This window comes from Canis lupus, chromosome 23, assembly GCF_048164855.1.
Source record: "Canis lupus baileyi chromosome 23, mCanLup2.hap1, whole genome shotgun sequence".
Taxonomy (NCBI): domain Eukaryota; kingdom Metazoa; phylum Chordata; class Mammalia; order Carnivora; family Canidae; genus Canis; species Canis lupus.
In genome coordinates this window covers 12,755,554-12,782,831 of record NC_132860.1, presented here as the reverse complement: position 1 = coordinate 12,782,831, position 27,278 = coordinate 12,755,554, and the positions used below count along the sequence as shown (strand labels likewise).

At 49.8% G+C, this 27,278-nt stretch overlaps 1 protein-coding gene and 1 long non-coding RNA gene across 5 annotated transcripts in view; one reads left to right on the top strand and one right to left on the bottom strand.

The window, feature by feature from the left end:
* The window catches only part of INSC (INSC spindle orientation adaptor protein), a 118,941-nt gene that overhangs the window by 79,886 nt on the left and 11,777 nt on the right, over positions 1–27,278 (top strand). For all 4 annotated transcript variants that reach the window (XR_012015533.1, XR_012015532.1, XM_072793965.1 and 1 more), the window contains exons 8-10: positions 13,218–13,389; positions 17,825–18,003; positions 26,186–26,252. Coding sequence is in view for 2 of the 4 variants with exons in the window: in XM_072793965.1 (XP_072650066.1) it covers positions 13,218–13,389; positions 17,825–18,003; positions 26,186–26,252 (418 nt within the window). In the remaining 2 variants the exon portion in view is untranslated. The remainder of the gene's footprint in view (positions 1–13,217; positions 13,390–17,824; positions 18,004–26,185; positions 26,253–27,278) is intronic.
* LOC140615397 (uncharacterized) lies at positions 1,760–2,926 on the bottom strand. The gene is made up of 2 exons (XR_012016064.1): positions 2,836–2,926; positions 1,760–2,137 (listed from the first exon to the last, which is right to left on the bottom strand). It is a non-coding gene; the product is annotated as an uncharacterized lncRNA (long non-coding RNA).

Below are 27,278 nucleotides of genomic sequence, written 5' to 3'. Positions count from 1 at the left end.
GTACACATGACACAGGGAGGCTATTGTGATTGGGCTGGTACCAAGCGAATTGCCCAGGTTTTGAAAATCAGTGGCCTGGGGAAGACTACCATCTGGTAGACGGGGGAGCGCTGGCCTGGCGAGAGGTGGGGCTAGCATGGTGGGGAATGCTGCTCGGTGCATAGTATGGAGAAGCTGGGTGGGGCTGGAGCACGAGTCCTTATATCCTTTTTGTTTTACAGATGAGGAAACTGCTCAGAACTGTAGCTGGCTGGTTCTGAGGTGGGGACTGCAGAGGAATGGCTTCCTGGGAGCTAGCCGGGGGGTGGGGGTTGGCTTGGGCCAGGGGCAGACGTGGACACTCCCTCTAGAGAGCTGGAGGGGTAAGATGTCAGAACACAGCAAAGGCCTCTCCAGAGGTGTCTGAAGGGTCTTTCAAGAATCTATCCTTTCTTTTCAGAGGCCTGGTTCAGCCTGGCCACAGCCTCCCCCGCATCGTGTTTCCTCCAAACCAGTGAGTTTCAGGAAATCCATCCTATTTCCCTTGTGTCATTGGCAGACAATCGCCCCTCATTCCGCATAGCCTGTGCTGAGCTCTGGAGAGGAGAGACAAGCAGCTATGCTCCCTGCCTCCCCGTGGGGGTGGCTGGAGAGAAGCCCAGGGGTTCAGACAGTGGAAAGGGCTGTCCCATGGCCATCAGAGGCCACAGGACTGGTGGCACCACCTCTGCCTGGGGTCCTGGTGGGGCCAGCAATAAGGAGGCAGTGGAGCTGGGCTCACAGGGCCAAGGAGGGCCAGGCAGACCAAGGGCAAGTGGCCTCAGCAAAGGCAGGGGGACACCACAGCTGACCGGTTGGTGATGGAGCTGGAGGTCTTCTGGGAGCTCTGTGTTCAATGAACTGGGGGAGCCTGGAAGAAGAGACAGTGTTCTCTGGACCCCACCTTGGAGAAGACCGGAGGAAGAAAAGAAGGGTCCAGGAGGGAGTGAGGGCCCCAGAGACACACAGCCCCAATGAGAGCAGATGGCCCCCACTCGGTCTGGGTGGCCAGACAACCCAGCCTGCCTGGACTGGTCATGGCCGCCTTTCTGGAGGACCGGCCAGGGAAGGTGGATGGACTGGCATCACTAAGGGGGCGGGGACTAGAGGGATTAGAGAGGCTGGCAGGGGGCTAGGGAGCAAGTCATCCCTCTCTGAACCTTGGTTTCTTCATAACAAGGAGATGACTCCTCCTTGGTGGAGCTGCCAGGATGAAGATGATGCAGTGCAGCTGCGGGAGGGAGCACTCGGCCTGTGTCTGCTTCCCGTCCCTCCTCCTGGCCCATTCGTCTCCATCCCATCAGGTTGACCTGGACCAACTCTGCCTACCCCCAGAGAGGCAGAGTCCTGGGGATTTTACAACAGTGCTAGCAGAGTTCCAGACGTTCCGCGTGGTTACAGGGATGGTCGGGACACCGTTGGCTCAGGGGCTGGACAGGCCCAGGGTGCAGCTTGGGGCTGCAGGGGGCTGGGGGCTAGAGCGAGACTGGGGCTGTGGTCTGGGAGTGGGGGGAATCTGAGGATCTGAGGGGCAGGGACCTATGGGTCTGGGGCCATAAGGGGGGGATGTGGGGCACTCAAAGCCCGATGCTGAGACAGCCTCAGACACAGTCCTAGTCCGTGCCTCTTCCAGCCTTGAGACCAGAGACAATCTTGCTTTCAGAAGAGCTTCCTTTTATTCCCCCCACCCCACCCCACCCCCGTTTCATTTTTTTTTTCAAATAAGGAGTTCACCCTGTGCTGGAGCCAAAGGGAGAGTTTAATGAAAATCGATGGAGAAATTAAAGATGGAGAGAAATTAAAGCTGAGCAGGAGGGAGGGAACGAGGGCTCAAGCTCAATTTCAAGTCCAAGAAGAAAACCATCAGTGGCGACGGATGGGAAAATTGCTGCCTCTCCACGCAGCTCCGCCACCGCTCCCCTGTCTCCTGGGCCAGCTTCTTGGGCTTGAGATGCCCTGACATTTGAAGGGCTAGGCTGGCGGCAGGGGGGCCTGGATCCAGCTATTTAAATCCCAGAGACCCTCGGCAGGAGGGAGCAGGGTGCAAGGGGGCCGGTGGGGGAGAGTCTGCTGTTCCCGCTGGCATTTCAGTGAGGACGTTCCCTCCACCGCTTGTTCCCTGCAGGGTTACAGATGGTCATAAATAGATCATATTCTTCACCCCGCCCCTCCCCGCAAAAGCTAGTTTTTCTTTTCTCCTGCTCATTTGATTCTCGCAATCACATTGTAAGGGAGGCCGAGAGGGATGGTCGTGCCCATTTTACAGAGGGGAGAGGTGATGCTGGACGGTGCTGAGACAGTGGGGGAGGCCGAGCCTGCATGAGAACCCTGATCTTTTGCTCTCAGCTGTAGGTTCTGTTTGCAACAACCTCCCCCATCTCTCATTAGCTGGAAAGGCTGTGGGGTGCAGACCCCAGGCCTCCAGGCGGCTCTGCCCCCGGGGGAGTTAGCTCTGGTATGTCAGTAAGGGCGGGTGGGGAGAGTGGGGCAAGAAATCTTTGCTGAATTTAACTCGCAGCCCCTTCTTTACCCAGGGAGAGAACACCTGTGAGTGGAGATCCCCGACCCCACCGCCCCCCTCCACCCCTGCCGCCCCAGGCTCAGCCCGCAGGGCTTAGCAGCTTTGCCCACCCCTTCAGCTGCCCTGGGGATGGGCTGGAACAGCACAAGGAGCCCCAGGGTGCCAGGTCAGCTGTCCCCCCTGTGACCGCAGGCAGACAGGGGTGGGGACCCCCACGGGCGCTTTCCCGTCTCCGCTAGGGGGCTGTCTGGAGGGAGCGGGGTTCATTTGCTGCCCTGAGCTCCGAGGCTCCCAACCTTGTCCGTCTGCCTGGGGAGCCGGGTCCGGGGACTGGACGGCGGCCAGGATGCGAGGGGGCCCACCTCCCTGCACCCCGCCCCAGCCTCCTGCAAGAGCTCACGCTGACATCACAGGCCAGTATTGTTCACACTGAAGGACGGCCCTGGCTGGCTTGGGGGGCTGCAGCCTGAGGTGGCAGGCACGAGCCCCCCGACAGCCTGAACCGTGCAGCTGCCAACTGGGCTGGCGCTCTCTTGGTCGGGCGCAGTCGGTCCCCGAGGGCTGTGTGACAGCGGCCCCTGGTGGATGAGAGCGGCGGCGGGAGGCTCTCCTGGAGCTGGCGAGGCTGGTGGGCTGGGGTCCCAACCTACTGATCCCGCACAGTGTGTCCCGTATGTCGTGTGTGTGTGTGTGTGGGGGGGGGGGGGGGAGTTGGGGGGGAGAGATCTGCAAATTCCAGGCAACGGGAGCATCTTCGTGCCAACCCAGCCTCCTCCAGGAGGACCATGTGGAGGCATCTTGTCATCTAACATGGGGCTGACCCCCAGAGCCCTCCCTAAGCAGCCCCAGCCCCCAGGTCTCGCTAGGCCCCAAACCCCTCATCCTGGCACAGAGGTGCCTGTGAGCAGCCTGCCTCCAGCCCTTCGTCCCTTTGGTGAGCGGGCCTGGGCTCCACGTCCGGTTTGAGCACTTAGGGGATACTGACTGTGCGGCCCGCTAGGCCCTGGTCTTGTCATATGTAAAGTGGAAGGACAGTCCCTGCCTTGCAGGCCGTGAGGAGGAAATGAGTCCACGTGCCATGAATGTGAGTTTCTCTTCCCTTTCCCACCAGAGTCGTCCACTGCATGTCTTCCTGGCTTCCTTGCCGGGGAGGACCTGCCTAGGTGGGGCTGGCCCGGGCGCTCTGCTCGGATGCCCTTCCCTGGTCAGCCTTCCCGACCACTGTCCTCACTCCTGGTGCTCACACTGTACTGGGTGCTGCCCCTGGAGCGTGCCCCACGTTGCCCAGCCTCGGAGCCCTGCCTAAGCTGTATCGCCTGCCCCTTAGCCCATCGGGGAAACAGATTGCACATCCAGGGCAACAGTGCTTGCTGGCTGCATGTGGGGATAACTACTGTTGCAAGAGTTCTGGTGCGTTCTTGCCCGTGGCAGATAAGAGGGCAGAGGCCCAGAGAAGGGAGGTGATGTGCAACCCACATTCCCACTGTGAGCAGCGCATCTGAGGTCAGAGCGCAGGTCATGTGACTTTACTCAGCCACAGCCAGGCCAGGCCTCTGTGAGCTGTTTCAGCCCCGGGTATGGGGTGGGAGTGGGGAATGAAAACACTGATGCGTCCCTTCAGTAAGGACATAATGCCCCAAAATCTGTATGTGGGATTTTCCCTGAGCCCCCTTTTGTACCATCTATCCCTGATCATTTGTTTCAGCTTTCCTTCCTCTCCATCTCACCCCTCTGGCCCTGAGCTCATGTTCCTGAGTCCCCAACAGACCCATCCCCAGGTAGGGGGTTAGTGCACTGAACCCAGGCCAGCCCTTCCTTTTACCACTGGTTTGCTGAGAACTCACAAGCAAGCTCTCTAGCCCTTACGAACCTCAATTTTTCTCATTTGGTGGAGAGACATGTGTGTTCTGCTGGGACTGTGTGGCATATGAAGTCATTCAGGAAGACAAATGTGATGAACACAAGTCAGAATCGGTGAGCTGGCTGGGCTGGGAATTCTGGTGCCTCTTCTCCAGGACTGGGTATGTGTTGAGGGGGCGATGTTCCTCTAGGAGTTGCCAGGGCACCTCTCTCCCCTGTGAATTTACAGATGGAGGCCTGCGGGTTCCGTGCATGTGTGGGGTGGGCTGAGGTGCATTTCCCGCCTGTACCCCAAGCAATCTGGTGAGAGCAGAAAATAAATAAGAAGTCAGATGTAAACATGATGCTAGTGCTGGGGAGAAGGGAAGCTGTGCCATGGGGAAGCGAGGGTTCCTTGGGGTACTGGACGGGGTGTAGGGCTGGAGCCTCTACCACTAGCACTGCCTTCCCCTTTGGCTTCTGAAGAGGGACAGGTGCTAGTCTGGAGGTGAGCCTGGGAAAGGAAGTTGCTGGGGCCAGAAGGGGAGATAGTGAGGAGGCTGAGGGGACTGCAGAAGGTGTAGGTTTGGGGCAGACTTGACTAGGGAAGACCCACTTCCTGGGAACAGTCAGGCACGGGAAGGGGGGGGGGGTCAGGCCTGCTCTCAAAGCTCAGAGCCAGAACCAGTGTCCTCCACCCCTGCCAGCAAGCAATGGTGTCTCTCAGGTTCCAGGAAGACGTAAAAAGAGACCAGGAGAGGGAAGGGTGGTGAGAAAGAGGAAGAGACAAGCATGAGGGAGGGAGGGAGGGGAGACGGGAAGACAGAGGAACGCACAAAGTTTCCAAAAGGAGTGTTTCATTCTCCTTTGGGCTGCTTCAGAGGTCTGGGGCAGTTTGCAGCTTTGCAATAGCTGGGCCTGCAGTGAGTGCCCCGATTATGAGCTGCTCAGGTATAGAGGGACCTCGCATGATGGTTTTCACTGTCATTCTCCTGATGAGCAATGATTTGGAACATTTTTCCACATCCTTATCAACCCTTTGGCTATCAGCTGTGAAATGTCTGTCCAAGACTTTTACACATTAAAAAAAAAAAAAAGAAAGAAAGAAAGAAAAAGAAAAGTGACCTTGTTGTGTTTTTGTACTTGAATTATAAACTTGGAAAAAAATATTCGACATATGAATCCTTTGTCAGGTTATATGTATTGAGAATATACATTCTCAGCCCGTGGGCTGCTTTTTCATTCTCTTAGTGGTGTCTTCTGATGAATAGAAATGCTTAACAGAGATAAAGTCCAGTTTGTTGATCTAGTCTTTTGTAGCTGGTGCTTCTCTTGTCCATTTAAGAAATGTTTGTTTACCCCCAAAACATGAAGATCGTCTATATTTTCTTCTAGGAGCTTTATTGTTTTACACTCCACATTTAGGTCTATGATACATTTTAAATTAATTTTTTAATGGTATTTGAGGTTCAGTGTTTTCCATATGATATCCAACTGAGCCAGTGCTGTTTGCCAAAAAGACTACCTTTCATCATTTTGTGATGAAAGTGGTGCCTTTGTTATTGGTAAAGTGATGATATATGCATGAGTCTGTTTCTGGAGGGTTTTTTTTCCTTTTGTATTCCATAAGTCCTTTTGTCAATCCTTGTGCCAATATGACACTGAGTCTCTGTAGTCTATAAGAAACTTTGACATTTGGTAGTATAAATCCTCCAACTTTGTTCTTCCTTAATATTATCTTTGTAATTCTAAGTTCTTTGCCTTTCTATGTACATTTTAAAATCTACTTGTTAATTTCCACAGAAACTCCTGCTAAGATTTTGATGGGATTTCTTTGAATTTATAAATAAATTTTAGGATAATTGACATCTTAAACAGTATAGGGTGTTCCAATCAATAAATGTACCGCACCTCTATTTATGCAGACTGCTTTTAATTTCTCTCAGCTATATCTTGAGTTTTCAGTGTCAACATCTTGCACATCTTTTTTAGACTTAATTCTGGATATGTTTTTATGGTAATTAAGTGCTATTTTAGAATTCCTTTTTTTCCCTAAGTTGCCGATACATAGAAAATACAATTTTGGTTTTTTTTTTTTTTTTTTAAGATTTTATTTATTTATTTGAGAGTGAGAACAAGTGTGAGAGATCATGAGCAGGGGGAGTGAGAGAGTGAAACAGATTCCCCCGCTGAGCAGGGAGCCCAATGTGGGGTCTGATCCCAGGACCCTGGGATCACAACCCGAGCCAAAGGCAGGCGCTCAACTGACTGAGCCACCTAGGCACCCCGAAAATACAAGTTTGAATATAATGGTATACTGAGTCTTTTGGATTTTAAATAGACTTGGATTGTGTGCAGATGTACACAGTCATGGGATCTGTAAATTATTACAGCTCTGCTTCCTCTTTTCTGATGATTTTATCTTTTTATTTCTTTTTCTTGTCTTATTTCGTTGGCTAGGGCCACTGTAAAATGCGAAATAGGAGTGGTGATAATAGATATCTGTCTTGTTTCTGATTTGGGAGGAATCCTTTCAATATTTCATTAACGATTTCATTATTAACCATGATATCAGTATCATTTCAAGGATTAGATAACAAGCTCAGAGAAGATGAGTAACTAGTTCATTTCACCAAGTCAGCAAGTAGCAGAGCTGAATTGTGAAGCCAGACTTTTCTCTCTCCTAAAATTATGCAGCTTCTACAAAACCACAGGTGCCTCTGGAACAGTGGTGCTCCACCTAGGATCCCCATTGGAATTATTTGAGGAGCCTTTAAAAATATTGATACCAAGACATCACCTTGAATCAATGAAATCAGATTCTCTGGTGGTAAAACCTAGGCATTGGTAGCTTAAAAATTTCCCAGATGATTCTAATCATCTGAGAACCAGGCTAAGATCTAGAAGTACTTTTGGTACAATTCCCGCCTGAGCTGTGCCCCGCAGTGCTTTGCTTGAAAACTTAATGTTTTTACATCAGCTCAGGCATGCTAACCCTAACCCAAAGGGAAGTGAACTTGTTTTTACTGGCCTTTTGATACCTTCTCACAAACTCCACTCCTTCTACCCTCAAATGCCTTCATTTTGCATCTGTTTGACAGTCCACCTTAAGGAAAATCGTCTGAAATTATTTTTTGTCAGTAAAGTAAAGGAATGCAATCCCTGATTTCCCTCCACTGCAATAATTCACCTCTCTCTACCTCACTGACTTGCTTTCCAAACTGGTTATATAATCCCTTTCATCCACTGTCCCATTCCCTATTACATATTAATAATTGTTTTATCCATTTTGACACTTAGCTTTTAATCAGAGATTCTTGTTTGAAATAGTAAAGGAGGTTGAGCGCTGTCTGGGATATGTTCCTTTGGGAGGAGGATCATATTATCCTCCTGGAGGCCTGTTTTACCTTCTGTTGCTTTCTACTAAATTGTCAGCTCTACCAACACTCCTTAAAACAAATACCTCATTTTGTAAAGTGAGCCTTTAACTGTTTACATTGTTCACAGATTCTGTGCTGTGATCTGGCTTATATTCCACATTCAGATCTTGCTTCTGAGGGATGGATTCATTTATCACACCTAATGCTGTGCCCTGACCCTTGCTCTATACTTGTCTTTGCTTTCTTGGACATGACCTTTGTTTCCCTCTCTATGATTGAATTTTCTCTGGGCAAAATATACCCTGGGCAAACAGATTTGCCCTGTCTGGTCACATGAGCAGAATCCCACCTGCTTTGTAGTCCCAACTTGTCTTTTTTTCCCCCCTACAGACTTTAGGTGTCTGAGTGGACAGAAAGGTGAAGGAGGAAATTTGGAGATCTTTAGATCACACTCCCTCTCCTGTGGCTAGTTACCACCATATTTGGGTGATTCTGTTTAACTGTTACAACCCAGCAACCAACAACCCTTCTGCCTTTCCCTAAAAACTAAACATGCAGAACAGAACTGGAGAATAGTAGCCCAGCACCGGTATATCTGATGGGTCTTTATGGACTAGCCCCGTTTCTTGAGATATTTGCATAAAAGGTACCAGTGATGCTTCTCTAATAACTAGTAAGAGAATGTTGCTTCTAAATATGATGTGATATTTACTCTATATTTTGGGTTCCTCAACTGCATGGGTTTTATCCTCCTTCAACCACCCCTCAGGGAGAATCCCAGCATTCTCCAGCTCCCTCTATGTCCAGACTCCAGGTGCAGCAGCCCTGCTTCCCAGGGGATGACCAGGCTAGACCATCCTCATCACCACTTGCATGCTCTCCCATGAGGAAAGCTTGGCCTTGGGCAGGCCCATCCTTTTCCATGTAAAAGCTAATTACATATAAGTGCTTCCAACAGCAATTTCTTTAGGGATGTGAAAGTGCTTTGATTAGATTGTTCTCCTGGCATCATTAAGTTTATGTCCAGGGATAGGAAGGGGGTGGTTTGAGGATGGAGACTTTCCAGAAATGAGACTAGTGTTTGAAGAAGCTGGCCTCAGGCTGGGTCACTCCTGGGCCCATCATACGAGCTAAGTTAAGCAACTCTCTTTGACCTGACCCTTTCACTAACTTCTCCCTTTACTGCCCTTCCCAGAGGCTGTCCAGAGGAGCACAGGGCAAAGAATGAGGAGACCAGGGTGGGAGTCCTGGCCCTGGCACTAATGTGCTTCATGGCCTTGGTGATCTCTTTCCTTCCCCAGGCCTCTGTCTCTTTGTCATTCAGCCTGCTGTGTTAACTGCCATGTGTCAGGCTTCAGTTGGGTGCTGGAGACTAGAGATGATTCAGTACAGGAGCTGTCCAGAGCAGCTCACATCTAGTGTAGGGTAGACATACAAACCTATGAGAGCAACCTGACACCATAAGTGCTCTAGTTGTGATCAGATCGGAGTGGTATGGCAGCTGGGAGGACAGAGACATTCTGTCTGAGGGAGGCAGGCATGTGTTCACAGAAGACCATCCAAGCTTTAGGTGAACTGGGTTTGAGGTCCCTGTGGAATATCTAGGCAAATTAATTTTGGAGTTAAACATAAAAAGATTCAGTGGCAGGTTGGAAATGTATATGTGGATATCAGGAAAGAAGGTCAGAGCTGGAGAGCTAGGTTTGGGGTCATCCTAGTGAGTCACTGAGGCCACTTGACTTAGGTGCTATTGACTGAGATGGTACAAAGTGGGCTGTTGGGGGAGCCTGGTGTAAGCTACTTTAGGTGGATGCAAAAGACAGACTAAAGGAGCAAATGATAAGTGGTAGTTAGGGCGGAGATGAGCCCCTACAATGTCATAGAGTCCCAGGCAGGAGAGAGCACCAAGTTGGAGAGGGTTCCCAGCAGGGAGAGGTGTTATAGAGGCCAAGTCAGAGAGGGACAGGGAGGCTGGGATCTGCACCAGACAAGTCCCCAAATCCTTCTTAAATATATGATCTCTCTCTCTTTCATTCTCCCTCCTTCATCTTTTATTTCTCTATGTGCCTGTCTTTGCTTCTCCATTTCTTATTTATTCCTGATTCATCTTTGTACCAGTGCCTAGTTCAGTGCCCATCACAAGGTAGGTGCACAATTAATGTTTGATGAGCTATAAAGAGATACAGGGATTGTGCTACTTTTCTCTTTGTTCTCTTCCGAGCTATTGTAGTTATTCATCTTATTGGTGCTGGTCAGGAATTGAAATAGGAGTCACTCTCCTTTTAAAAGTTCTAGTTCTGGGCTGCATGAGTTGAGATGTCCAAACAAGTAGGAAAGCCTGTGGGCCCTAACACGAAGGGCTGAGGTTCCCAGCGGAGTGTCAGTCCCAGAGGAGCCTACAGAAAAGTGAGTAGGACTCTGGGCCCCAGATCTAGATAGCTGCAATCATCAGATGCAGAAGAGGTGGGATGATGGCACCACCATGTGGCAGGTATTATACATGCATTATCTTTGTTAAATTCCAACATCCTCGGAGGTGGGTATTTTTACCCCCACTTATACATAAAGACTCAAAATAAGTACAAAAATTGTGCAGCTAGTAAGATGCAGAAGCTGGATTCAGATCCAGGTAGGTGTGACTTTAGAGCCTGTGCATGTTCTGATGCTACAGGAACTAGTTCATGCACTGGGAAGCTTGGAGTCCAGTGGTGTGGTCCCCTTCAGGGCCTCCCACTGCAGTGAGCTGGCTGGGTTGGAGCTGCTGAGATGGTGATGCATAGGGAAATCAACTTGGGCTAGTGGCATCTTGCTGACAGCAGGCTAAGTGGCAGATCAGAAGCATCAGACACAAAGGCCCAAGAAATTGACCCACTGTGACAATCTACCAAATAGAAAAATGAGCAAAACACATGAACAGGCCATTCGGAGAAAAAGTCCAAATGGCAAAACCCAAAATCAGAACCAGACCTAATCATACTAAAATGAAAACATGAAAGGACTCTGAGCTTCATGGTAGAAAGTCGAGACATACATATTAAAATAAAAATTTTACACCTCCACCAAAGTGCCAAAACTTTAGAATCTGACAGTACCAAATGTTGGCAAGAGTATGGAGTTGAGTTTATACACTGCTGATAGGGATATAAACTGCTACAGCTGTTCTGCAAAACAACGTGGCAACACTAGTAGAATTAAAGATGTGCAGGCTCTATGAGTTAGTAATTCCACTCCTTGATTGAGACCCCTAGAGAATCTGACATGTATGCACCAGAAGACGCTTGGAAGAACATTTATAGAAGTACTGCATATTATAGCAAAAACCGAGGAATGACTCAAATGACCATCGACAGGAGAATATATAAATGAATAACAGTTGGTTTATACAGTGAGATACCACACAGCAGTGAAAATAGACCTTAGGAGTTTCCCAAACTGACTGGGGGGAAAGAGCAAAGTGCTGTACACACCATGATACCATTTATGTCAAGTTCAAAACCTTGAAAAGCTATACACATGCAATAAATCTCTAAAGAAACAGGGAATAATAGCACAAAATTCAGGGTAGTGGCCCATCCAACAGGGAAAGGCAGAGCTTTGAGATCAAAAACTGCATACAGGGAGCTTTATGATATTATCTTCTTCCTCTCTTCTCTCAAACCGGGTTTGAGAATACAATTCCATTTGCATCCAAGGTCAGATTGAGGAGACCAGATACTTGTGACCCTTAGCTATAGCCTTGGATAATGCTGGAAGGGGGAAAGGGATAAAAATCCGACAGGTCTAAGAGGTTTCTTATGTTGGCAGGCTGGCAATAGGGCTGCTTCCTGTTTCCAGGCCCAGAGCAGCCCCCTTTCCTTACCTGGGCCCAAGCGAGGCTCTTCTCTGAAGGCCTGTTAGTCAGACATCTGGCATGAATCCAGTCCTGCCCGCAGCTGCCTGGCTGCTGTTTGCTCTTTTTTAATTAGGCACATCCAGGTGAGTTTTATTGCGGACAGCTCCTCCAGCTCCTGTTCCCATATTCGTCTCCTTTTGAGTCTGAGATTGCCAAAGGCTTTTACAGCTAATGGACCTTACAGCTCCCAAGAGCCATTTAAGGGAGGCCCAGAAGTCAGTGGTGGTGATTAGTCAAGAGAAACACTGACCTCTGGAGAGCTGCTTGAGCTGAGTGGCAGGAAGTAAGGGTGTAGGGACAGGAGCCGGTGTGGGCAGGTGTGGGGAGCAGAGGCACAGGTGTCTCCTCACTTCACCTCTCCCTGGTTCTTCCCTGGTCTCGTCCCTGCCCCCCACCCCAACAGGGGAAGGACTTCTTGGTGCTTGGTGACAGGGTCCTCAGGCAGGCTGGTGGCCTGGGGCATCTAAGGAGCCGCAGGGACCCAGCTGAGCTAACTGATAAGTTACTACCCACCATCCCTCCCCTGCCATTCTCCAGAAAGCCTCATCTAGTGACCCCTGATGGAGGTGGAGGTTGAGGTTCAGGTGTCACTTCTCAGGAGGCAGTATAATGTCCTGATAGAAACCATGGGCTTTGAAGCTACACAATTTGGGTTCAAATTCCAAACCAACTACTTTTTTAAATTTGTGATTTGTGGCAAGTCAATGAATCCTTCTGTGTCTCAGTTTCTTCATCTGTAAAATGGGGATACCGATAATACTGGCCTCAGAGGATCATTACAAGGAGTTAATGGTATATGTACGGCATTTGAAAGTTTGGCTGGCACATAGTGAGCACTTGATAAGTAGAAGCTATTATTGTGCCATGAGTAAGTCTGATTGGGGCAGAACTGGGAAACTGAAGTCTTTTTCTGGCATTCCCATCCCACCACGCCCAGGTTCATTCCTCTCTGGTTAGGCAGAGAGAGCAAGCTTTTAGGGAAGCAGCCCTCTTTCTAGTGGGGAGGGTGGTGGAAGACGGGATGGGGAGGGAAGGATGTTGAGCTCAGCCTAGCGCTAACCCGAGGAAGGGAGGAGGGAGCCAACATTTGTCTTCCTGGATCCGCATCACCTGCTTCATCACCTTAACCCCCAACACCCTGTTGGTGGATGAGGATACAGTCTTGGACAGGCTAAGTGATGGAGGCCAAGTCATACGGTTCAAGTAAGAGGGTGCCAGGGTTGGAGCTCGGGGATGTGGGGATTCTAAGTGACTGTTCTTTACACTGTGTTTTGCTGTAGTGGATGGTCAGGGGCTAGCCCTGGGCACTTGGCTTGATGCTTGCACTCTAAGAAGCCCAGGAAAGGTCCCTGGTCTCTGCTGGAGCCAAAGGACACGTCTTCTGATGCCAGGTTTGGGGTCATTTTTGGGGTCTTGCCACCAGGGTTGTCCCTGGCTCCACACAGTGTCCTGGGCTGTTTTGGGAATCTAGGCTGGACCCTATAGGGGGCTTGTGTCTGTCTCCTTACTGTCATGAGCAGTGGTGCTCTCCCAGGACATACAGGGCCATGCCCTCTCTCCCCTGCAGGTGGACGGTGTTCTATGCTTGGCCGACATCCTGACCGATGACAGCCACCCAGAGGCCACACGGGCTGAAGCTGCGGCTGTGGTTGCCCAGGTCACCTCCCCACACCTGCCCTTTACTCAGCACCTCGGCAGCTTTCTGGAAAGCATGGAAGAAATCGTGACAGCTCTCATCAGTGAGTCACCCTGGGCGGGAGGGGACTGCTGCGTGAGTGGGACTTGTCACAGTTGTCTTCAAGAAGGGCCAAGGAGGCCTTCCTCCCCCCTCCACACACCCACACACACTGCACCCCATGTAGCTCCCACACTGATGTCACGCTAGCTGAAATCCCACAGTTAAAGTATTAGAGTCAGGCTTTAAAGAACTTTGTTGCCAAGTCTCTGATTGAAATGCATGCAGCTGAGTTCTTTGAGTTGAGATCACATTGGGACTAACTGGCCTTTCTGAATAGAGACCGGGACAAGCCCATGGGGAAGTAGAGGACCTTGAATTTTGAGGTTTAGATCCTTGGCCAGAGAGACTCTGGTAGGCTCTGTCTCTGAAGTCTCAGACTATTGCAGCCAATGAATGCACAGAATGATGGGGCAAACAGCTTCTCAGCAAGCACTGGTCCACACCAGCCTGCCACCTGCAAGCCCCCACTGCACCTACATCGTGGGGCCTTGAAAGCTGTGACTCTTCTAGGTTCTCCTTTTTTTTTTTTTTTAAGATTTTGTTTATTTATTCATGAGAGACAGAGAGAGAGAGAGAGAGGCAGAGGCACAGACAGGGAGAAGCAGGCTCCATGCAGGGAGCCTGACATGGGACTCAATCCTGGGTCTCCAGGATCACGCCCTGGGCTGAAGGCGGCGCTAAACCACTCATCCGGGCTGCCCTCTTCTAAGTTTTCCTATTCAGACTTATGTACTCCCGACTGGAGAATCATAGTCTGCAATCTAGAATATTCTCTCCCTCCAGCTTTCTTTTGCAACTGCCAAAGCTGGTACTTGTCTGGATAAAACCCTCAGGAGACTTGTTTTGCCAACCACATCCTTTCTTCTATAAGTCCTGGCAAGGATATGTGTTTCTACTTCTATCCTTACCTCTGCCACAGTCTCCATATCCATGTCTGATTGAAACGGAATGAAAGTTGTTCTCATCAGAAAATTTAGCATTCACTCTTGGAATTCTCAAACCAAGGCTGGGAAGATTTGGCATAGCACAAATGTAGGGGCAGCACAGAAACTAGACTAGGAGTCAGAACATTCGAGTGTGAGCTTTTGTCTTTTCATTCATCCATTTAACAAAGAGCTGTTGACCAGCAATCCTGTGTGGGGCTACTTCACAGTTTTCCTAATACAGAAAACATGAGGTTGGAGCCATTTCTTTTGAGTCCTTCTAGCTCTAGAATTGTATGCTCTGCAAGGACCTTGAACATAGGAGTCATCAGTTAAATTGGTTTTATGGCTGATTCTGGTCATTGGGGCAGTGGCACCCACAAGCCAGGCTGAGATACATCAATTCGCCAACATCCACGTTTCTTCAAAGTTGACAAAACACAGAAGCCAACTGTTGAAGATCTTGGCTGGAGGGAACTCAAAAGACCAGAAAGTTCAGTGCTTACTCAATAGGAAAAGAAACGTAGGCCAGGAGAGGTTGAGGAACCTTCTCAAGGCAACATAACCGAGTAAGGATTCACTTATGCCAGGAAGCTCATGGTCAGTCCTCCACTAGTGCCAGGCAGGATACATAAATGATTGAAGAGGGCCAGATGGGAGAAGAAAAGAAGAAAATTTGAACCCTGTAGGAAACTGAAAAGCCCTGACAAAAGGGAGGTTGGTCACTATTAATCTCCCGTTGATCATAGCCGTGTAAGAAAAGCCAATTTTTATTTTTTAAATTTTTTGAAAGGCCAATTTTTATTTTTATTTTTAAAAGATTTTTATTTTTTATTTATTCATGAGAGACAGAGAGAGAGAGAGAGAGAGGCAGAGACACAGGCAGAGGGAGAAGCAGGATCCACACAGGGAGCCTGACGTGGGACTCGATCCCAGGTCTCCAGGATCACACCCTGGGCTGAAGGCAGGTGCTAAACTGCTGAGCCACCTGGGTTGCCCAGAAAGGCCAATTTTTAAAGATAAGACAAAAATCCGAAGTTTTGTAGAAAATCTCCCAATGCATAAGTGATAGCAAAAATTTGAAACAAATCAACATACCGAAATCTATATAATCGAAACACGTTTTTCCCTATTACCGTATCTCCATCTCTACTTCTTTGCCCGGGGTTGGATTTCTCCCTGAAGAAGAGGAGCCTCTCTATTTATTTTCTCCTTATGAAGATACATTGTAGAGTCTGCTCTGAGAGTCAGCAGATGGGATATATTTTCTGGGCTGGACGCCAGGGCTCTGTTCTTTGGTGGGAAATAGCCCTCCAATTTCTTGCTATTCCCTGGAAACATTTATAAATGAGTCACTGGAATCCTCAATTTAATCTTCCTAACGCATCCCAGGTGACTCAGACTGTAGTTTAAATAAATGTGCACCCAAATTAAAAGGCACTTAGGTGGTTGTGTTAATAATTGCTGCGTTGGCGGCAACCGTGACTGCATGAGAATTAGTGTGGGTGTTTGGATCTAGAAGAAATCTTTACGGCAAAGTGGGCCAGTGACTCCTGTGGTTTCACTCCAAACTTTGGGTATAGGGAGGTGGCCTGGAAGAGGTTGGCTTGTCCCCAGGGGTTCCCAAAGATTAGAGGAGGGGGCAGCCATTGGAATAGAACCATCAGAGAGAGAATTCTTAGTTCCTGGGGGAATCTGCTGCCCTGCCCTGGCAGCTTAGATCAAGATGCTGAGTTGCTTAGTTGGTCCCACCTGGGCTGAGGGGCACAGTGCTCCCCAGGGACAGCCCCTGCCTCCCTGGTAGGCCTGACACCGAAATCTGTAGGAGTGCCACTGGGAAAAGTCAAAGAGGCTTAGGGACAAGAGGCAGCCAGGGACACAGAAAGAATGGGGACCAGGATTAGGTAGGCCTGGGGTTGAGTCTGCATACTCCTCGATGCCTCAATTTTGGGAAAATTTCTTAATATTTGAATCTTCAGTTCTACAGCTATGAAATTGTGGTAGAAAGTTGGGCTGTAGTAAGGATGGAATAGCTTCAGGGGGTCAAATATGTATAGCAGTGCCTCACGCAGAGTATATGGGAGTGTTTCTGCTACCACTAGCTTCCCTAAGCCTTGGCTTCTACGTCTGCAAATGGAGGCGATCATCTTCTACTTTAAGGGTGCTCAGAATTTAATGACGCAGAGCAAGGCACACAGCAGGTGGCCCAACTAATATTATTTTCCATCCCCGTTTAGGTAGGGCCAGTAACTGCATTCACTCAAAGGCCCAAGACATGCCAGCTTCAATGTTAGAAGCTGGAAGTACAGATTGTTTGTCTGGGAGCCAGGATTAGGGATCAGGATTGCACATGGCCCAACTCTTCCTGCAGGTGTTTTCCTGAAGTGTGGTTTCCTCTCTCTGTGTTTTCATAGAGATGTTGTCACTAGGAGAGGACCTGGACCCAGGAAGCACCTTGAATGATGCTCAAGTTGGTGCTGAGGGTCAGAAGTTCGGCCCACTAGAATGGGTGGCCAGCACACCTCCTGCCGAGGCAGGAGTCCATTCTGGGTCAAGTGGAGCTCATGGGAACATGGGCTAAATGGTGGAGGATTACAGGGTTTGGGGGAAGTTCTCTCCTCTGTAAAGGCCCATCAGATTCATCATTTAGAGATGGTAAGTGGGGGACTCTGGTTAGGTCTGGGTTATGGCCACTAGGATCAGAAAGAAAGAGCCTACCATCCAAGGGCTTGGTGTAGGACTTTTCCGCAGTCATATGACCCTTATCCTGGGACCAGAGGAGGTCCTGAAGCTCTGCTGATGGCTGCTGGAAAGGTAGAGTCATAGGTTTTAACTTCAGCTTCTTTCTTAAGAAAGGCAAATTTCTTAAGGCAAATTCAGGAGCAGTCTAATGTACATTGCTGGAGATACAGACGGACCAGGAGCTCTTCTGTGCTTCAGGGCCTTTGCACATGCTGCTGTTCCTTTGGTCTGGAACATATTGATCCCCAAGTATTCTCATGACTGCCCCATTTTCTCCTTAAAGTTTCAGCTGTCACATTCCTAGGGAGATCTTCCGTATGCACCCCGCCAGGCCTTGAGTTATTCCCTGTCTTAGCACTTGTTTGTTTTCTCCCTCACATTGGAATGTGCAACAATAATCTTATTAATTTTTAAAAAGCTCATTTTCTCTCACCTACTGCTAGGACATAAACTTAACAGGGGCACAGCCCTGATCTGTGTGTTCACCGCGCCATGCCAAGACACCAGCAGTGCCTGACACGTAGTGTTCTCTCGGTAAAGGACTAAACGGATACAGGAGGAAATAGAAATTCTACACCAGGATTCAAATCCCAGCTCTGCTACTTATGTAGACAGATAAATTTCCGTCTCTGGCAACTGCTTTCCTCATCTGTGAAATGGGCATCATAACAGCTGCCCAGACTTTCTCCCAGGGCAATTGCGGGAGTCAAGTGAGATAACTGATAGGAGAGCACTGGCAGGGAGGCTGATTTCCTCCTCTTCACCATCCAGAACTGTGCCAAGAGGCCTCGTCTGGGGAGGTCTTCCTGCTGGCTTCTGCGGCCCTGGCCAACATCACCTTCTTTGACACGATGGCCTGCGAGATGCTTCTACAGCTGAATGCCATCCGGGTCCTCCTGGAAGCTTGCAGTGACAAGCAGAGAGTGGATACGCCTTACACCCGGGATCAGGTGAGCAGCTCAGAGGGGAGCAGACACAGAGCCTGTAGCCATAAAGACAGAGGTCAGGAGGCCAGGGCGAAGGTTCTGGAGGAGAGGGAGACCACATGGAATGCCAGCACGCAGTCCATCCTGTGAGTCACATTCTAGGTAAAGGAAAATGTTCTCAACATACGTCGTTGGCCTTGGAGCATCTTCATGAGCCCACTCTCTGCCCCACTCCTCCATGCCAGGCATTCTAGGGCCTTCCTCAATCTCTGTCCACATCAGTGCAGAAGGTCTGGCCAGAAGGCAGACACCCCAGGTGTCCCTGGTCCGCCTCTGGAATTCTGCATCCCAGTCTCATTGCGGCCTGTCTGGCTTGTTCCCTCCCTGCAGAGAGGTTCTTCCCTTCTCTGCCTCCGCAGAGCAGAGCCTTCATTCAGGACCTCAACCCCTCTATCACTCTCAATGTTTTTGTATATTTGAGCTCCACATACAGCTCCACATATAAAGGGATTTTATTGTTAAACGTGTTCAAAAAACATTGAATGAGGGGCTTTTCAGAGCCTTGAGCTCTGAGGTTACAGAAATCTATCCTGTCCCACTGCTGCTATATACTCAGCCTCCCATTTCCCTACCAAGGGGTGGGGGTGGTCAATCCGGTGGGTTTTAGGCGTCTGTGAATTCCATCGGGTGCCCCAGCTGATGATCCCCCCCATTAGATGATCCCCCAGCTTCCCACCCAAGTCATCCCTGCCTACCTCTTAGCTCCAGTCTCTGTTTCTCCCAGCCTCAACACCTAGTTGAAGCTGCCACAGCTTCCCGTTTGATTCCTACCCCAGAAACTTCTGGAAAGCCTTCCCTGATGGCTCCAGTCACCTGGCATCACCTCCTTTTCCTGGAGGCCACACCTCACAGTGCGGTGTTGACTTTCCTAGTGATATTTATTCGTTTCTAGTTATTTCATGTGGTTGATTCCTCTGGGGTAGGGTGGGGGGAAGAAGCTCCTCTGCTATTCGAATCATGTACCTCGGGGCAATTCACTCTGAGCCTCACTTTTCTCCCCTGCAAATGGGGTTCAATACAACATACTTCACTAAGTTGAAATAACTAACTAACTGAATGAATGCAGACGTGTGGCATTGAATGTGTGGCCCATGGCCCTGGGTGGGGAACCTCCAGGTCGTGATACGGGCTTGTCTCTTCCAGCCCAGGCATCCTGTAGCTCTGTGTGCAGAGACCCTCCTTTATCATGAGGAGTGACTGGCCCCCTTCTGAAACCTTGTGGATTCCTCAGACGGAGGGGTGGGGGGGTCAGGGCCCAGGGAGAATGGGGTCAAACTCTATGCAGGTGGCTGCTCCTTCTGAATCTGGAGCTCAGAGTTTTCCTGCCCCTCTCCTCACATCCCCCAATCCCGACCCCATCATCCCCCCCCTCCCTCCTTCCCTCTCCGGGCTCCTAGGTCTTCCCTACCCCCCCAAGTCTGGGCCAGGCACGACCAATCCTCCCCCCTCCAGCCCCCCACATCCTCAGGACAGCTTCACCTTCTGCCCACCTACTGCCGTGACTCAGAGCAACCACTTAGCTAGTGAAAGCGCACCCATTAAGGAAACAAATGGCTCTTTCCTGTGGCAGGGGGAGGATTAAAGTGATCACAGAGCTCTCTGTAATGAAGACAACGAAGATGAATTAGGCTCTGAAGTGCTCACCGCCCCCTGAAACACTTAGGGAATTAAATGCCACGAGGCTTCCGGTAATGCATCTGCCAGTGACGCCAGGGCTGTGCAGAGCCGCTGGGTCTTGGAGCTCTATTTTGTCCACCTCCGCATGGACTTCTCGATGAGCACCCCTCTCACCCCAGCAAGCCCAGTTCCCTTACTTTGTCTAACAAAAACCCTCATTGCTGCGCCTACCTTGTCTGCACAGCACCTCTGGGGTGTGGACAGGGGTGAGGGCCGCCGGGGGTCTGTGCTCCCCCACCTTACAGCCTCCCAGCACCCTCCCAGGGTGACACCCTAGGGTGACCGGGACCCGGGGATCTTGTCCAGGCCACAACAGAAGCTTTCACCGAGCGTGACTTCTTTTCGCCTTCAGAAATAATTGCTTTCTTAGAGGTGAAGGTACTGCTATATGCTTCCCATGGAACAAAACAAAACAAAACAAAACACATTGCCTGCTTGGTATTTTAGAATGTTCAGGTTTTGTGGCATTTCTGAAAACTCACCGTGAATATCACCATCAGGAGTCCATTATCAGAAATGCCAGTTAGTAGGGAGTATAATTTTGACTCACGTTGCCAAGCCCTCTAATCCTCTAATCCTTTACAAAACCCTTTTATTTTTTTATTTCTTTATTTTTTTTAAAGATTTCATTTATTTATTCGTGAGAGACACAGAGAGAGAGGGAGGCAGAGACACAGGCAGAGGGAGAGGCAGGCTCCATGCAGGGAACCCGACGTGGGACTCGATCCTGGGTCTCCAGGATCAGGTCCTGGGCCGAAGGTGGTGCTAAACTGCTGGGCCACCCCGGCTGCCCCCAAACCCTTTTATATACCTATGTGATGCCCATGACGGAGGAGAAACAGCACAGGCTTTGGGTTCAGACAGACCCGACTTCAAATCCTGGCTCTGCCATTTTCTAGCTGTGTGACCTTAGACAAATCGCTTAACTTGGAGCCACACGTCTCCTCGGTCGTGTAATGGGGACCATCTATTCCCTCTGTCCTAGGGTCGTCGGGACGACGATGATGATGGGATGACAGATTGCTCATAAAGTAGTTAGAAGCAAGGTGGATACTCAGTAATGAATGGGGCTGCGGTCTGTGGTAGAACCAGGGACTGGGATGGGTCAGTGACAGGGACTGTCAGCTTTGGGGCAGGAAGGTGGGGCCAGACGTGGAGGGGATGTGGTGGTGGGGAGTGTAGTACGGAGTGAGGCAATGCATGTGTCGTTCCAGGCTGGGTGTGGGGGTGTATGCACGTTGTGTGTGTGTGTTGGGGGTGGGGGGTGGGAGGTGTTGATAAAGCCTGTAAAGCCAGGATCGCAACACCCAGTCCTGACCTGCTCCAGAAGCTCCTCCTACAGAGCCAAGGGTTAGTTTCCGAAGCGCAGAGCACGTGGTCCCTGGTTCTGGGAGGCGCACACCCCAACCTCGATGCAATCCCCGGGGACAGTCCTCTGGCCTAGTTCCCCCACAGCCTGGGACCTACATCCCAGGCGCCGGTGCGGCCTGTGTGGCTCTCTCTCCTGAGCCCAAACCCCAGTCCTCCTCCTGTCTGGCTTCTCTGGTAGTGAGGAGGCAGGCTGGGCCCAGACGATCCGAGTGGCCGAGCGTGGGGCGGTGTGCTTGTCCCAGGCCTAGGCAGGCGCGCTCCTGTTGTCCCTGCCTGGCCGGCCCCCAGCCCCCCGCTTCCAGACCCCTGACCACTCCTAGCAGATGGAGTGAGGGGCTCAGCAGAGAGCAGCAGAGGCTGCACCTTCCCGGGCACTGCCTCGCCTCCCTGGCCTTGGGGAAGAAAGTGTTGTTCAGAGAGACCACATCCTTCCTCCCTGAGGCCCCTCCTGCCCCTCCTGCTTCAGACCCATTCCTTGTCTTGACTCTTTTGGTTTTTTGGAAGGAAAAAAAAAGTGAAGTGGAGGGAAGATGGTAGGAGGGAGAGAGACAGAGACAGAGAGAGACAGAGAAGAGAGAGAGAGAGAGAGAGAGAGAGAGAGAGAAGGGCACTGTGCTCCCCCTAGAGGCTGAAAGAGATTTTGCGGGCTGCTCTCCCTGGCTGTCGACACCGTTGCGCTAGCTTTCAGGGAGTTAACCTGGAGATGGTAGACATCTAAATACTCCATCTAGCAATTAAAGAGTAATTCTAATTGCAGTCATATGAAATGTTGGCCTTTCTGTCCTAATTACTGCACAGCATAGAAGCAATCATAACTTTTCATTAAATGCGTCTTAGATTTTCTGTCATACACCTGCTTCTGTGCAGAATAATCCTCACTTGATTTTTTTTTTTATAAGGGATGGTCTTCCTAGTCCACAATATAGAAAGTGTTAGTGTATGATGTAGAAAATGAAAGAGACAGAGAGAGAGAGAGAGAGAGAGAGAGAGTCAGAGTGTGATCACAGGCAAACGTTGCTGAGGATGTGAGACAAGCCCGGTTCCTGCCTTGGGATCTGTTGCAGACAAGTGACAAGTGTTCCAGGGGCACCTGCCCTGGGCCAGCGCCGGAACAAACCTTTTTCTCTCCGGGTGTGTGTGTGCTGACATCAAAAGGCTTTGCCAACTTTCTTCTTACCACATGGGGGCATTTTTTTTCTTGAATCAGTGATGAGGGAGGTCCCCTGCTATTCTGGCCAGTTTGCTATTTGCCTCAATTTTTCTAAGGCAGTCAGTCTTTGGGAGGCCAAAGGATAAATGATTTTAAAATGCCACAGAGGTGGGGCACATGGGTGGCTCAGCGGTTGAGCGTCTGCCTTTGACTCAGGGCGTGATCCTGGGGTCCTGGGATCGAGTTCTGCATCGGGCTCCCTGTGGGGAGCCTGCTTCTTTTTTTTTTTTTTTTTTAATTTTTATTTATTTATAATAGTCACAGAGAGAGAGAGAGAGAGGCAGAGACACAGGCAGAGGGAGAAGCAGGCTCCATGCACCGGGAGCCCGACGTGGGATTCGATCCCGGGTCTCCAGGATCAGGCCCTGGGCCAAAGGCAGGCGCCAAACCGCTGCGCCACCCAGGGATCTCCCTCTGCCTGTGTCTCGGCCTCTCTCTCCATGTCTCTTATGAATGAATAAATAAAATCTAAAAAAAAAAAATGCCACAGAGGTAATGAGCCAGAGTTTTTTTGGTTCTCTGCTGGGAAGGGCTCCTTCTGCTCTGGGATCTTGACTCCCTTCAGGAATGATCTCCCATTAACAGTGCATTTGGCAACGGCGGGCATTGCATTGGTTAGGACTCCTTGACATAATCTTTCAAGCTCTGGATACTTTCAGGCTCTGCTTCCCAGAAGGAAGTTATACTCATTTTATTCACCAAATGTTCTGGGTACTTGACAAAACATTAACTCATTGAATGCTCGTGACCGTCTTATGAATTATCTATTTATCTGCTGTTGTAGGCCAAATAATGACCCTCCAAAGAGGTCCACATCCTATTCCCCCAAACCTGGGTTTTACCTTACATGGCCAAAAAGGATTTTGTGGATACGATAAGGGTCTTGATATAGGAATATTACCTTGGATTATTGATGTGGGTCTAATGTTACTACAGGGATTCTTAGAGGATGAGGTAGGAAGGTCAGAGTCAGAAAGTGAGCCATGAGTGAAGAAGCAGAGGTCAGAGTGAAGGGCTGAGAGCTGAGTAATGGGAGCAGCCTCGAGAAACCAGAAAGGGCAAGGACGTGGATTCTCTGACCTCCAGAACTGCAAGGTAAAATTGTGTCGTTTTAAGCCACTAAGCTTGTGGTAGTTTGTAATTCAATAACACGGCCAAGATCCTGTGGAAAAGAAATGATAGAGCCGATATATATATATATATATATTTTTTTTAATTTTTTTTATTTTTTTTAGAGCCAATATTTGAAGTAGGCTGACCCATGTGCTGAGCCACCATACTGCACTGCCTCTCACCGAGGGCCTCCCTCGAGGCTGATACCCCCCTATACTCCCCAAATAACTGCGGGGCGACTAGTGCCCTTTCACTCAGGAGGAATAGGACTTCATTGAAAAGTCATCAGACAGGAATGAATGATCCTGGGCTGGGGGCAACTGTCTGCCTGGCTCTTGCACTCTGTCCCCTGACAGCATTGTTTCATGTCCCCAACAAGGTAAACCAGTTGTCCCTAAGATCCCATCCCTGGGCCTGACATCAAGGAGAAGTATTGATGCCCCTTTCCCGCTACTTCACGGCGCACACATGGAGCTTTCAGAAGGGGGACTCCAAGCAGGGCGTAATTGGCATTTATTCAAATTGTGCTTAATTGAATACTTCATCTGAACCTCAGAAAACCGCATGGGGTACAGGCTCTGCAAAGAGGAAGTAATTTTCATTAACAGGATCTAAATGAGTCTGACACAAAGACCTACCTGTGCCCGACACAGCTAATAATCGCGGGTAATGAACCTGGGGCTGCAGACAGAGGTTTCCTTTTCCTGTTTTAGTTTGTCCTTCCTGCCTCGCTTCCTCGTGTCCTCCCTCCCCTTTTTTGGAACGGCCAGCTGCTGAGGGTGGCTGCTCAGGGTGGCATGTGGTGGCTCCGTGTGGCCGGAGGCCGCGCTCCGTGCTGTCGCTAATGGGCCACCCAAGGCCCGAGGCCAGTGAGCTGCTCTCTGCCCTGGACTTGGCCTCCTGTTTGCTTCCTTGTAGGACGATGCACTTTATGCCTCCTGGGGAACTTTCCTTTCTTTTTAATTTAAATTTTATTCCTTCCATTTTTTAAGAAAAAGATTTTATTTATTCATGAGAGACACACACACAGAGAGAGAGAGAGAGAGAGAGGCAGAGACACAGGCAGAGGGAGAAGCAGGCTCCATGCAGGGAGCCCGATGGGGGCCTTGATCCCAGGACTCCAGGATTACGCCCTGGGCTGAAGGCAGGCGCTCAGCCACTGAGCCACCCAGGCATCCCTCCTTCCATTTCTTCAAACTGTGTCTTTGACCCATATATTTCCTCTAACTCCTTCCTCTCAGCACTTACACACAGTCTTCCAAGGGGAGGAAAAAACTTCTCAGGATTAACCCTCCTCCACTCCCTTCATAGAACATCTGGTCGGGCAGGGTTGCCTGTGGGAGAAAGCTTTTGGGGGATTCTCTGCCCCCCCCACCCCGACAGCCCATCCCAGGCATGCTTACGCAGCCAGGCCCCTGACCAGGTCTGAGTCACCAGGGCCTGACACACAGCCACCAAAGAACGCAGGTCCCTTTTCAACATGTGTGTTCGGTGGGGACGGGGATAGATAATCTATTCATATGGCAACGCTTTTCCTTTCTGTGTAGAAGAAGAGATTTATCATATGCATTTATTTATGCAGGATAATATGCCAGTGTCAAACCAGTTAAAATCGAGATAATACTCTCTCTTGGCAAACTTCACATTACTATGCATTATCCAGTTCCAGAGTTTAAGCTGCATGAGCCGTGCTCGGTAGACTGTCAGCTGCTGCCTCAGAGGTGGGGACATGGTCTCCAGTTATAATGTGCCGCAAGCTCTGAGGAACCCTTTCGAGAGAGAGGGAGGACTGCACCAGCAAGGAGTGTTTTCCATTTTATTTTATTTTATTTTATTTTATTTTATTTTATTTTATTTTATTTTATTTTATTTTATTTTATTTATTTTATTTTATTTACCACTCGAGGGTGCTGTCTGCTTCTGTGGCAGTGGGTGGATTTCATTTTGCCATTTACCCCGGGAGCAGTGTCTTGGGTGGTATCTGAGTTAATAGGTGCCAAGTTTCCAACATTTTCCAATGGTGTTTTGGCACCTAACAGTTTGGGGTCTGTAAGCCGTCTCTTGGTGGTCCGTTCCTTAATCCAGTTCTGGGTGGTGCATTTTCCCTGCAGCCTTGACCCTGGCCAAGGGGTCGGGGTGGGGTGGGCTATTGGCTGTCCAACCCGTGTGGTTGTGGCCAAGGCTTGCTGCCCACCTGGTGTCAGCATCTCTTTACTACAGACACAGCCCTTCAGAGATGACCCACAGGCAAGGCTTGTGGACCGCAGCCTTGCAAAGCCAGCTGAGCAAGAACTTCCGCACCAGGTTCCTTACAATACATGGCACTTGGGGTGTGATGCTGCCCTTTGATCTTATGTTCTCTAACTTGACCTTGCTGTCCATGAATTTCAGGCTGAAAGTAGGTGGGGTTCACTATCAGGGCAAGAGGCTAGGATGAGCGGCACCCAGTCCAGGGGAGGGCGAGCCAGCAGTCTGCCAATCTGTCTGCATTTCTGCAGAAAGGCGGTGGGTCCCCGCTTCACTCAGGCACGCTGTTCTCTCCGATGGAGTCCTGGGGCCCCTGGGGGCCATCCCAGCGCCACATGCTGACAAGTGAGAGCCAGTCACTGGGGAAATACATATGGGAGGCAGGTGCCCACAAGGATGGAAGAAAATACCATGGGAAAGAACCACAGGCTACAGGAAAGCTTCATTGCTCCTGGCTCAGCTGTCTGTAAAGAACACTGCTCGGCTCAGGTGTGCGCATTTTCTCAGATTCTCAATTCTCTTTTCCAGATTGTGACCATCTTGGCAAACATGTCTGTCCTAGAGCAGTGCGCCTCTGACATCATTCAGGAGAATGGTACGTCTTTGCAGCAGTGTGCACGTGGCATGGATTATATGGTTTATATAGGACCATGGGCCTTTGTGTTTGTGTGAAGAGCTGTGTGCTGGTATGGAAATGTGGGCATGTGTGTCTCCACAATTACGTGAGGGTGTGTGTGTGTGTATATATATATATAAATATACACACACACACACACATATACGTATATATGTGTGTGCGCTTATGTGTACAGCTGGGCCAATAGGTAAATGTTTGCTTTCGAGGGACTTTAGTTCCATGGGGCAATGAATGAGAAGATGGAGCATGTCGGATGACGATAGTGGGATGCAGAAAATAAAGCAGGGCAGGGTATAAGGTAGACCCGAGGTGAGGGGGTTAGCAGGTGCTATTTTAATTAGGGTGATGAAGGGTAGACGAGTATTTCATTATGATCCAAAAAGTAAAAATCTCTTCCTGCCGGAGGATGCATTTGGACTTTAAGTTGTTCCTATCATATTGGATTTGGCCTCACTTAGGAAGCTGAAGCATCTGAAGAGGAGTGAGGGTGGGGGAGCAGGTCAGGGCAAGCCTGACCCCTGGACCCCTCACCCGAGGACATGGCCATCCCACTGGCTCCCAGGTCCCACCTTGCACCAAGGGTGTCACCAGAGTCGGGGTGAGGTGGGCCAGGGAGAGGCCCTGTGCTGTCTCTGCCTCTGCTAGGGACCAGGACAGGTCTGCCACCTTGCAGCTGGGAACGCAGAATAGCCAGGGCTTCCTGTGACTGGGAAATAAGGGAGCAATTAGCAGCCGGTCGGAAACCCAAGACGCTAATGAGGACGAGTGAGCTGAGAGCCCTGGGCCAGCTGCTTCTGCTCTTGTTAATCCCCCTTCCCCCAGGTTGCCCCTGCTGTTTTAACAAACACACACATTCCCCATCCCCCATTGCCCTATTACTAATTGAAAGACATCATTTTGTGTTAATTTCATGTGGTTGAGGTAATAATGAAAAACTTTCCTGAGCCAGCTGAGACTGAGAGACTTGAGGAGCATCCTTCGCAG